General features: G+C 41.4%; 1 protein-coding gene across 28 annotated transcripts in view; it reads right to left on the bottom strand.

Moving 5' to 3' along the window:
- Positions 1-3592: 3592 nt before the first annotated feature.
- RHOBTB1 (Rho related BTB domain containing 1) overlaps positions 3593-13121 on the bottom strand; it is a 134334-nt gene continuing 124805 nt past the window's right edge. For 27 of the 28 annotated variants that reach the window (XM_078345862.1, XM_078345867.1, XM_078345865.1 and 24 more), the window contains 3 exons: positions 9069-9157; positions 6313-6418; positions 3593-5796 (listed from right to left, as the gene is read on the bottom strand). In XM_078345862.1, the coding sequence (XP_078201988.1) occupies positions 5627-5796; positions 6313-6418; positions 9069-9157 (365 nt within the window). In that variant the 3' untranslated portion in view covers positions 3593-5626. Of the gene's footprint in view, positions 5797-6312; positions 6419-9068; positions 9158-11475; positions 12428-13121 lie in introns of those variants that run through there. The other variant, XM_078345869.1, reaches the window with a different exon arrangement.

Raw genomic sequence — 13121 nt, 5'->3', positions numbered from 1 at the left:
AGGCTTTGATTCAGTATATGTGGGGTGGGACTTGGAATTCATTTTTATTTATTTTTTAATTAAAAAAATTTTTTTTGAGACAGAGGCTTACTCTCTCACCCAGGCTGGAGTGCAGTGGTGTTATCTCGGCTCACTGCAACCTCTGCCTCCCGGGCTCAAGCAATTTTTCTGCCTCAGCCTCCTGAGTAACTGGGATTACAGGCACGCACCACCACACCTGGCTAAATTTTGTATTTTTAGTAGAGACAGGGTTTCACCATGTTGGCCAGGCTGGTCTCAAACTCCTGACCTCAAGTGATCTGCCTGCCTTGGCCTCCCAAAGTGCTGGGATTATAGGAGTGAGCTACAGTGCTCATCCTGGAATTCATTCTTAGATCTGGACCCCAGGGCATGTACAAGAAGCCTCACTTTAGTGCTAAGGAATGGGAATTGCCTAGTTGTTTCATCACCAGTGGAGTGGAGGAAGCATATGGGGTGGATGCAGCCTAGGGGAGACGAGGCAGCCCCGGGGAGCCACGGACTAGATGCACACATTGTAAAATGGCTGGATTTCCAGAACAATGTGGAGTCGGAAAAGTAGACAGAAGTAAATTCTCTATGTAACACCATTTGTATAACAATTATGTGCATGAAACAACACTGCATGTAAAGAATCCCTCATGTTTAAAGAAATATATTGAACAGGAGATGGGAATGGGTATTTTGGAAGAAAGAGAAAATATGAAGAGAGAGGGCCTTGCATTGACTGAGGATGATAGTGTGGAAAGCACTGAGGAGCATGGCTAACTAGACTTTTTGCATCCAACCTTCAAAAAAAGAAAGAAAAAAAGTGATTGGAAGTAATGACAATGAATTGCTCCCAAGGGGCTCTGTGGTTCAGCCAAGCTCCACCCTGAAGTGGGCTGACTTTACTTCACAGATACCATGGAGGCCCCAGCGAGGAGAAATGTTCTCTTAGAAAGGGTCACCCTCTTCTCTTTTCTCCCACCACTCACCTTTCCCTTCAGCCCATCATTATTAATAATAATTATTTTCCCACAGCTCTTATTTCCTAATTGTTAAACCACTGTCATGAAGCACTAAGGTTGGCATTTGGCTGAAGAGAGTGGCAGGAAAGGACCACATTGGTCGACTCTGCAACATGCATGATTATCTTCTCTCTTCGATTTTTGGTGTTGGTTTATGGCCTTGAAAACCAAGACCAAAAATGCTAAGCACACAGTTTCCATTTCATTTCTGTTCAGCTTCCATTCACTAAGTACTTACTATGTCCAAGGTACTTGGCATACAAGTGCCCTACCTAAATCATCTCATTTAACTTGTACTGAAAACTCAGTGATATCTGTTCCCATTCTCTAGATGACTGAAGCTTAGAGAGGTTGTGTACCTTTTCACATGGCAGTTGAACTTAACCTTCCAGGGGAGTATCACCCCAATTGGGACTACCATGAATCATCAAATCAAAGGATATTTATTAATTTTTTATCATATTGGAAGGAATTTTTAAGAATGGTCGAACTTTGGTTGGCATCCAAGTGGAAAGAAATGAATCAAGTTCTGTCCTCACTGAGTGCCTGTAACATCTAGCCATTCTTGTGTTTGAGATTGAGAACATATTCAAAGAACTTAAATACTCCTTTGAAGCATGGGGCCACATTTAGGTAGCACCCATTTCTTCTATGTTCTGTTGGAAATCCATGTCACTAAGATATTTCGTTCTATGAAAACTGAGCGATAGGAGTGGCAGGTTGCTTCATGTCTGCTACTGTTGTTGATAATGCTTTCATGTCTGGGCATATGCAATGGCATGATAGTTTGGTTTCCACCCGAGAGTTATCTGTTTATAAATTATTTTCATATTTCATAGCCTACAGTCTGTAAATATCTAACTGACGAGCACCTGTATGTTAGCCCAGTAAAAAACTATGCATCTAAATGGCTCAAGTAAACATATCCAATTTAGAAGCACTGTCAGCAGGGGAGAATTTTCAAATGCAGTCACAGGGCATGGTGTTACTTCTACAGAAGTGTGGCTTTTAAAGGAGGTCACTAGTGTTGCCACACCAGTGTCTTCACTTCTAAGTCTAAACCTTTTATGTTGTGTGTATCACCTGCTTCCTAACTGGAAATTCAAGAAAGCAGTCTTCATCTTAAAATAAGTTGAGGGATATGCAGTGATCACTGGACTTAATTTAGCACTTTGAAATAAAGAACATATCCGTGGCTCACAGTGTTTAATTCAATTCTGTGGCTTTACTCAGTGGCTCTTTCCCTCCCTCCCTTCTTTTTTTTTTAAATTTCTTTTTAAATTGCCCTTTTCTTCATTATGCTGCTTCTGGTTATTTACAATATATATACATACAACACAAATGCATTCTCCCTGGCTAACCTTTACGTGTATGACTTTTATGCAATAGTCACATTCTTCTAGAAAAGAGAAATTATTGCTATTTGCCCACTAGCATCCACCTAGGAGATCATCTATCTATCTATGCCAATTAAAAAATATCCAGTTCATAAAAAGGGTTGGTAAATCTTCAGCTTGCAGATAAACATTCATTTCAGAAGTGCTGCCCTCATAAAACTGTTTCCAAACTCAAGATTTACTTTTTCTCAAGATTTGATTTTTCTCCCTCTGAACAGTAGTATTCATTCTGCCTAGCCAATGTCACAGTGATGAAACACTGAATTTTGACAACTAATATACCGTACATTGGAAGCAAGCATGAAAAAACATCTTAGAAACATTGGACTTTTCCTTTTGAGTGTCCATAATGAAAATATTCGAGTTCCGTCTAGACCGGTAGGATCTGTGGTTCTCAAAATGCCAATATATGACACTTTGCTGAGGTTATACAAAAGAAAAAGAATGCCAACATAGCGGTGCTGAAATCCCTGATGATTTGCCAGACGTTACCCCCAGAAACTTAGACCAAGACTTTCCACAGGTAAGAAGAAACTGGTATGCTTTATGTAAAAGGTGCCATGATTGGGACCACCCATCTTTAAAAGGTGGCAATGTGTTGGAAATCTCATTGTCTTCTTTCTACAGCTATTTCTTACAGTGATTAGCACCTTCCCACGGAGTTATAGGTAACTCGTCACTCAGAAAAGTCCCTCAATGAAATCCCACTGGAGACTTCCTTCCCTCTGAGCTTGGGCAACATTATATTACCTAGAAGTCCAGAAATTGTAAATAAAGTTTCACAAAGGCTTTCTCAGACCTGCTTTTAAAGAAATCTTTCATGAACCCAGCAACTCAGTCCTTTCACTTAACTGCTGGCAGAAATTATTCAGACCCAGGTTATAGTAAGTCCTTTAGGATAGATGTCATTTCTTCCCCCAGGTAGCACTATGTCTAGTGATATACTACATTAGCAAGAGCAAAGCGTCAGGCACTTCATTTACATTATGGCACTCGAATCTTGGCTGATAATACCAAAACCAAAAACGACAGTCATTCAAGCTGCTTTGTTACCAGGGCATGCACCAGTCCCCATGATCCAGCATCTTTAAAGTTTTGATAGTTAAAAAAAAACTGTTAAATTACACACACAATACATTGTCCGTCCTTAAAACAAAACCAGAGGCATTTTTAGCTAAACAATTTTATTGGCTTTTTTGTGAAATAAAAAACACACGACAAACCACCATGGTTAAAGGCCATGATCAGCATCAACCAAATGAACCAGCCACTTGGTTACAGTAGCTGATAACAACACTAGTGGATATTATTGCTTATACCCCAAGTTCATTTATATGTCCATTACATTTTGGCAAGATTACAATCAAATGGGAGCTTTGGTTGTAAAAATTGAACTATGACTACTCATTGAAAACTCAACTTCTACCATTTTATAATGGGATACATGTCAGTTTTTCTGCATCTTGACATTTATACCCTCCTTCTGTCTCCTTTTTCCTTCCATTAATAAGATTTACAAGCCTACTGAAAAAAATTAAGGTGGATGCATTTATAACTATCCCTACTCTACTGCCTCCTCTTTTGTCCTGACGGGGTGATGCATTTCTGGGCCTCACCAAGATCTTCTATCTGGTGTGTTTCCACTGCCAGTAATAAATGCCCATCTGTAATCTAGATAGACTTTCAAATGCATATGGCTGTCAACATTGGGGTTTGGACTCAACTGTCTCATTTCCATCTTCTGAAAAGCTAGAAGAAAAAATTAAAACAAAACCCACAGCCCTTAGCATTGATAAGTTGATCTCCAACAGAATGAGCCTCACCCCCTGCCATATAACATCCCATGGCAGGTGTGGAGCTGTGGCCTTAAAATGCTCTCTGTGTGTGCTGTAACATTTTAATTTACAGACACGCAATGACTGACTGCCTACCGAAAGCTCCCCACTCTCACACTTTCTAGTTTAATACTGAAAACTCAGAATGAGAAAGGGTCAGAACTAACTCACAATAGCACCATTTCTGAGACTCTTGGAATTAGATTCCGTTCTGTATAGGAGAACACAGGTGCCCAGCCTCCAGCTTTGTGCTTTCACAGGCTCCCAATGCATTTCAGCAGAAGTGGGTGGTCTGCCTCAGCCTACTTCTGCAGCAACATGAATTTTCCCTGGGAAGAGTTAAAAATATGGGTCTTACAAAGTGAAGTTGGCCACAGGTGAGAAGCCTGAGGAAGCCTGTTTCTGGTGGTGAGATGTGACAAGCCTGTAGTCAGCAGGAGGGAGTCCAGGGACCTTTTCCCTTGCCCATCCCGATTCAAGTCAGTGAAGAATCTGCATGCAGAAGCATGGCAATTTCAAGGAATACTGAGAGACGTAAACCCTAAATCCAGCAATCTGAACACCAGCGCTCTAATGGTATCTTATGTATTCAGGTCCACCAGTGAGTTTGCCCTGGATAATGCTGGGATTTAATAAGCCCTTCTAATGGTTATAAAGATTATCCTCTTGAAACTAGACATTGGAAACAACAGAATATTTGATATCACTATATTTTACATGGCACATATAACCATATAATTACCAGCACTTAACACGGCAAATATTGTAAATACACGTTCTTGGAGTTGACTTGGTGATAACACCAATGTTATTCGGCAGAACAAAGATTAAACACTCTCCAATTTGCACTTTGGGGGATTTCAGTCCCCCGCTTCCCTTCACAACAAAAGGATAACCTTCTAATTATAGAATAATGCTCGGTGGTCACGTGGGCAAAGAGAATCACAGGGTGACTTCATAGTCAATTGTGGCCTGTAAAATAAAGTAATACACAGTATTTTCATTTCAACAAAATACAAGAGACCATATAAAAATATTTTCCAATTTGGAATCAGAAACATGATAGCTGGATTTTTTTCTTTGTATAAAAAGAAACAAAATAACACACTAAAGTTTGTTAAGCCTCCTAACAACAACAAAAAATACATATCAGTTTAAGGAATGCAGTGAGAGTCAGCTTCCCTTTTTGTCCAGGCTCATGGATGGTGAGCTTGTGCTTTGATCCTAACAAAGATAAATGCACAAAAGTGGAGGAAGGTCAGTGCCTGAAACCTGAACTATGTTGTATCTCTAAGAAGACTAATTTTACAGTAGTGCTTTGAAAAGTGGTGGATCGGGTTACTGATTTTTTTCTCTCTCTTCCTTTTCAGGCCACTGCTGGAGATGAATTCCAGAAGCACCACTTTCGTCTTGAGTGATGCTTGTTTAGTGCAATATCTTCCTTCTCTCGTTCCCTTTTCACTCGTTGGTAGTGATCTTCTTCCTTCAGGTACCACACAGGGGGCCAGCGGTGTCGCTCGAAGTATTCCTGGTTGTCTGGTGAAGGAAAGATGCAGACAATAAGACCTGTGGTTCATTGGTTCTTTCTACGTGCTAGGCCTTGTGCTTAAAGCTCGAATATCCTCTCAAAAGCGTGATGTGGCAGGGAATGTGATCAGGGCCCTTTGTAAAAGGTGACACTAAAGTTTTGAGAGGAAGAATCTCTTGTGTGTAGTCATGCAGCTGGGCATGAACCCAGGACCACCTGACTTCAGAGTCTAAGCCTGCTCCTAAGCTTGCCTCCCTAAACAAGGGAAAGCCCACCACCTCTGCACTCTCTGCACCTGGGCATCCTGGACTCCAGCCCACCCAACTCCCCTAAGCATCTAGTTCTCCAAAGAGAATTCCCAGCCTTCATTTCCCTATGCCATCTCGCGTGACTGTGTGACCACCAGTCAGTCTCAAGGAATTTTCCATGAGCTGCCTGCTGTGTTCCTTCCAGGGAGACAGAGGATAAAAGCTTCAGTCGGAGGTGAGGAGAGATGGATGAATGGGGTCCTCGCACAGTCTCACCTGCAGATTTTGATTTGATTTCCTTGCGGAACTTGGAGCAAACACTGTTGTAGTTGGTGCAGATGTGGTGCAAACACCAGGCGGCCAACTGGTGGGCATTGTGAAACTGCAGAAGAGTGAGCAAAAGGAGGGTAAGACTATTTTCTAAAGAGGGACTACAGAGAAACTGGGGGAGCCATGGTAAAGGCGAAAAGAAATTAGGGGCTTATATAACCAATTCTGTAAACCTCTTGTTTTGACCTCAATGTTTTGACTTTGACCATGGCTCCGATGCCAGCCAATGTAGTGTTGGGCACACCCCTCCCTTCCCTTCTGTCCTAGGTGCACCAAAAATAATTGCTGTATCAAATCACGAGTTTAAAGTATGCCTCACCTTCCCACCCTCCCCCACCACCTGCCCCTCTAGTGCTAAGCAAACCTGGCCTTTGGAAGGCACCAGCCCACAGCAGAAAGCAGCGATGACATCTCTGTTTAAGGAAGCCTTGGCAATGGAATACTTCGTGTCGCATGTCAGAGCTCAGCTTGCCTGGGCCAAGATCCGAAAGAGGAGACTGCAGAATGTGTGACTGTCCTATACCTGTCCTTCGGTTACATAAGAGCGGGCAGTATGCGCAGGGTGGAGAGCTCCAAATGCTCCACCCTTCCTTTCTGAGCAATGCTCAGGAAGGTGGCAGCTGAGGTAGCTGTGACTGAAAAAGCCTTGACTCAAAAATTGACTGTCAACTCCCCCATTCCCTCCCCAGACCTGGTGGGACTGCTGCTGTCCCTCACTCTTTCTGACTGTGCCCTTCTCTGACATTCCTTCCATCAATAAGAGTGTCTTGTCAGGTAGAACCCTACAACCTATAGCATGCTTCTTCTGTGGCCCCATATCTCTACCATGAGACCAAAAGAAAAACCAGAGGCCTCAGAAACCCACTCAAGAGGCTCACTGAAAAATCACAACCCAAACATCAGAGACAGTTTTAGCTGGTGCTTCAACCTCTCCTGCTGTTAGATTTCTTTCTGAAAACAAGACTGGGGCAGTGTTCTGCCGGGCAGGCTTGCTCCAGCCTGAGAGAGCCGACTGTGTGCCTTTCTTCCCTACTTTGAGTTTAGTGACTTCATAGGTCGTAATCAGCCATGATGGGATTATTTATACCATAGAAATTGGCAAATGCAACAGACTGGAGTCCCACTTGCCCCCATGCTGACTGTTAAAGACTTACCAGCACATCATTGGGTTAGGGTCTAATGAATGAGCTAAGACTTGGGAGAATCCATCCTAAGCTCTTCCTGCCAAGGCTTGTCAGGGCTTAGCAATTATCATATTATTTCCTTGTAGTGGGGGTGTGTGTTGGGGGGTGGATAGGGTGGGAACACAGTGCAGAAAATGGACACAACTGCAAATCATTCCCTCAAGTGAATGGTCTTGATACGAAATTCTGGATCATTGCATTTTTTTCTAGGAGGAATACTTCCTGGAGAGAGTACAAGTTATAAACCATCCCCCAGAACTGTTTCAAAAGACCCCAAATTCCAAGTGCGGACAATCAGTTTTGATGGGCGCTTGCTGATTCGACTGCATTAGATGTCTGTTCTCAGTTTCACTGTAATCCCTAATTGGATTTTAACAATTTGTATTTGTGTCTGTTTCCCTTGCCTATGATTGCCCTAGGGCAGAGGATCTACTGTTTATATGTACATGTCCTTTGCCTAGGGTGGTGCCTGGTATTTGGGGAGAAAAATATCTAATATTTGTTGAATGCTAAGTCAAAATGAACAGGTCGCTGTAAAGTTCCATTCTGCCTTTTCCCCCTTATGCACCTGAGCCATCTCCTTTGGCCACAGTAAGAAGGGCCTGAGCAGCACCTGCTAAGTGCCACCTCCTCTCCCTTGATTGAGAAATACTGATTTAAATGGACTGATCTAAGACTTAGTAAGCTGTTGTCTTAACTGAAAGAGGGAGAACAGGAAGCCAAACCTAACAGGCTGAAGAAAAGACTGAGGAATTTATTCTTAGTTCCCTCAGAGTGTAAATTCATTGTTAATCAGCCTATGCCAGGGACTAGATAATGCTGCAGATGTGCCTGGCATTCTAAGAGGGCTTACACTCTTCAGTGTTCGCTCTTGAACATTCTCTCCCACCTGATTCTCAAAATAATCTGGAAGGTTGGTAGGATGCAAATTGTCATCCCATTTCCTGTGAATGAGGAAAATGAGGCAGAGTTTCACTTGTGCTTTGAGAAAGTTACTCCAGGGTGAAGCTGAAGTTGAATCTTGGACCTTCTCTGGAAGAAGAGTGAAAGTCTGTACTGGGATTACGTTATTACAATCTCAATACTAGCAACTACTGACTTTAAAAAACTCCAGGACAGCTGCAGTGAGATGTTCATTAACAGTGGGGCATTACAGGGCTTCATGGAATTCTAGAAACTGTTCTTGGCCAAATATGTGTCTAAGAATTCAAAGAAGGAGGAGAGACAAAACCTCCCCCTATCGTGCCCCAAAGTGGTTCTTCCACATGTGAAGCTGGTGCCTTAGGGGACTATGGGACTGGCGTGGGGGTGGGGTCCTTGTTGTTTATTCAAATGAAGCCCAGCAGGCTGAATGGTACTTGAAAGGTAAAACTCTCAGATTTTCTTAGTGTACACAGGGGGCCTCTGTGACTCTGTGGTGACATCTTTATTTAGACAGGTGCAACAGTGGAATGTTTCATCAGCATTAAGCGAACTGATTGAACACACTTAAAAGGTGAAAAGCAAACTGTTACAAACCTGGGCCAGTTCCAAGTAAGAGAGCACTTCTCCGTCAATGCCCATGCCACTCATGGCCGCCTTGGTCAGCTCCTGAACAGCATGCTGTTCTGGGGAAGAAAGAGGGGACCGGAGAATGTTAAACCACACCCTGCAAGCTGGAGAGCTTGCCTGGGACCACTTAAGAAGGGAAGAAATGTGGGACACAGCTCTCGGCAGCTATCTGAATTGAATCCAGAAGCTGCTCTGGTGTGTGATCTCTCACTACTTGGGGTCTGGTCCCAGCAACTTCACCCACATCTCTGGGGACTCTTGTTCATGCCTCTGAAATAGCCAGAATCCTCCAGACCTGTAGTGTTCTGTGCAGGATGGTAAGGATGGTAGCTCCTGGTCACATGAGACTATTTAAACTTAAATTACTTAAAATTAAATAAAATTAAAAGTTCAGCTCTTCATTCACGCTAGCCACAGTAAGTGCTCAACAGCCACATAAGGCCACTGTTTGGACCATCCATATATGAAATGTTTCCATCATTGCAGAACGTTCCACTGGAAGGAGTGGCTCTAAACAGTCTAGCACCTTCTTAAAGTCCCCTAGACTTTAGACACGTTCCTGTTTGACAGTTTCCCCACTCACATCACCGCAATCCTTGATCCCCCTGACAGTGGAGTGACTGAACAACAGAGGAATGAGTCTATTTGAGGAATTAAAAATGTGACTGTGTACGTCTGTCTCAACAGCTACAGAGAGATGACATATTGTTCAGCCTCTTGGATTCTAAAGACTGGGGAGACCTGCAGTCAGAAGTAACAAAAATGCAGTAGGGAGAGCCATTTGTGCTTGGGAGCTTGAGCCCGAGGCTTCCAAGCTGAATTTAAATTGTGGTCTGAAGCTAGGCTATCTCTCGGCTTTTTTTTTTTTGCTTGTGTGGGAACAAGGGTTATATGAAAACTGTCTGTTCTTCCTGCTTAACTATGTTGTGAAACTAAAACTGCTCTAAAAAATAAAGTTTATTAATTTACAAAAAGAGAGTGGAAGTTCCAGTTCAACATCCATATCCTTAAGCCTACATTTGAGAAGTTATTTTCTTGCCTTTACTAATTACAAGTTGAAATGCAGGAAGAGAGCATGCTCCTGTCTTTTGGGGGCCACCTATAACGTAAAGGACTGTCTGAGGAGGAGTAGTTATTTCTTTTTATTTTTAGAAAGAAAGAAAAAAAAAGGAGTGAAGGAGAGGAAGAAAGAGGAAGAAAAAGAGGGAGAGAAAAAGAGAATGTAGCTTTATTCTAAAAATGGGTATTAATAATGGCCAATCAATATTTTGTGTCTTTAAGGTGGAGAATGTATATTTTGTGTATTTAAAATGGAGAGCTCTATAAATATTTATTGAGTTTACCTGTTCCGGATCTGAGTTCAAGTCCTGGATATCCTTATTAATTTTCTGTCTTGTTGAGTCTAAATCTCTTTATGAGTCTTATGTATCTGGGTGTTAGGATCATTAGCTCTTATTGTTGCATTGATCCTTTTACCACTATCTCTTTGTTGCTTTGAAATCTATTTTATCAAATGTGAGAATTGCAACTCCTGCTTTTTATTTATTTATTTATTTTTGCTCTCCATTTGGTTGGTAAATCTTTCCCCATCCCTTTGTTTTAAGTCTTTGTGTATCTTTGGATGCGAAATGGGTCTGGCTATAGCATATCATTAGGTTTTGGCTGTATCTTTTGATTGGGGGATTTAGTCGACTTAAATTTAGGGTTACTGCCATTTGATGTTAACTGGCTATTTTATCCATTCATTGATGTAAATTCTTCTTTATGTTGATGCTCTTTACTTTTTGGTATATTTTTAGAAAGGCTAATACTGGTTGTTCCTTTCTATGTACAATGCCTCTTTCAGAAGCTCTTGTAAAGCCAGTCTGGTGGTAATAAAATCTCTGAGTACTTGCTTGTTCATAAAAGATTTTATTTTTCCTTCAATTGTGAAGCTTAGTTTGGCAGGATATGAAATTCTGGGCTGAAAGTTCTGTTCTTTAAGGATGTTGAATATCGGCCCCCACTCTCTTCTGGCTTGTAGGGTTTCTGCTGAGAGATCTGCTGTAAGTCGAATAGGCTTCCCTTTGTGGGTAACCTGACCTTTCTCTCTGGCTGCCCTTAGTATTTTCTCCTTTGTTTCAACCCTGGTGAATCTAACGATTATGTGCCTTGGGGTTGCTCTTCTTGAGGAATATCTTTGTGGTGTTCTCTGTATTACTTGGGGTTGAATATTGTGCTGCTTTGCTAGATTTGGAAAGTTTTCCTGAATAATATCCTGAAGAGTATTTTCCAGCTTGGATTCATTCTCTTCGTCATATTCAGGTACACCTATCAAACGTAAATTAGGTCTTTTCACGTATTTCTTGGAGAATTTGCTCATTCCTTTTTATCCTTTTTTCTCTATTCTTGTCTTCTCGTTTTATTTCATTAAGTAGGTCTTTCACCTCTGATATCTTTTCTTCTGCTTGATCAATTTGGCTATTCAAACTTGTGCATATTTCGCTAAGTTTTTGTGTTGCGTTTTTCAACTCCGTTAGTTCATTTATATTCCTCTCTATATTGTCTATTCTTGTTAGCATTTCATCAAACCTTTTTTCAAAGTTCTTAGTTTCTTTAATTGGGTTAGAACAAGTTCTTTTAACTCCCTGAAGTTTCTTATCATCCACCTTCTGAAGCCTACTTCTGTTAATGGCACACAGTCCTTTTCCATCAGGGCTTGTTCTGTTGCTGGTGAGGAATTGTAATCCCCTGTAGAGGGAGAGGGGTTCTGATTTTGGGTATTGTCAGCCTTTTTAGGCTGGTTTCTTCCCTTTGTTATAAATTTATCCATCTGTTGTCTTTACAGTTACCGCCTTTCTAGCTGGGTTTCTGAGTGGATGCCCAGTTTATTGATTTCCAGTGCTGGAATCCAAGCAACCTACTGCACCGGCCAAAACAGCAGCGATAAGACTGATGGTGCTCTTCTGCCCGGGAATCTCCTCCCGTTTACTCTGCACGAAGAGCTGCCACGCTGAGGTGCCGGCAAAACTGCTCCTCCACTGGGAGTCTTCTGGTCCGTGAGTGACGAAAATTCGTCTGAAAGTGTGGTGTCCTCTCGTTCTCTGAGCTTTCACTGGGATCTACAATCCTGAACTGTTATTGATCAGCCATCTTGGATCTCTTGGCTTTGTAAAGTCTGTCATCCACCTCTGAGACTGATGTGTGAGAGTACAGCCTTGGCTCAGCATTTCTAGGTCTTTGACATTGATGTCATCTGTAGCATTGCATTTGTTCTTCTAATCCAGAACATTGTCCAAATCATGTTTACTCCAGCGCTGCATGCTTGTTGGTCAGCATGCCTGCATCTGATCGATACAGTATTGGGAATGGAATGATTTCTTTGGCACAAACTTCCTCACCTGGATTAGACTATTTGGAACTTAATTTTCCAAAGAAGTCATTTGGGCTTTGTCATTTTAAGTAACTGCAACATTTATTGACATTTATTTAACTTTGGCTCACAAAGCATTGCCATTCTAGAAACTGATTTTTAAACACTATGTTCTAAATACTGTATACTAGAAAGTACATAGCAAATACTATAAAGGATTAAAGGAGTCATCTTGGGAAGCTGTATATTAAATAATCATAATAGTAATGACAACATTTAATAGCTGTATTAAATGTTCATAGAAGCCTAGAGTTCACAAGAGAAGCTTTATTTGGGTCAGTCAAAAAAAAAAAAAAAAAAAAACTTTCATGGAAAAATCAATCCCATGTTTTCATTGCCAGACTTAATATTTAAGCAAAAATGATACTCGTCTGAGACTGATCACAAACCTTATTTAGCAGATTTGGCTCCAAATTACTTTTGACAATTTCAAAAAATAAAATAAAATAAAATAAAAATGTATCCTCAGGACAGTGTTATAAAACCTGTGGATAGTTAAATGTCTTGGAACTTATGTTTCTGAAAAAAGTAATTGCCCACTGAAGCCTCCCAGAGTGAGTATTTTAAAAAACTAGTGCACTCCTTTGGATCTATTAGGTATATTGGTT

Source organism: Callithrix jacchus, chromosome 12, assembly GCF_049354715.1.
Source record: "Callithrix jacchus isolate 240 chromosome 12, calJac240_pri, whole genome shotgun sequence".
Taxonomy (NCBI): Eukaryota; Metazoa; Chordata; class Mammalia; order Primates; family Cebidae; genus Callithrix; species Callithrix jacchus.
This window is presented reverse-complemented; position numbering and strand designations above follow the sequence as displayed.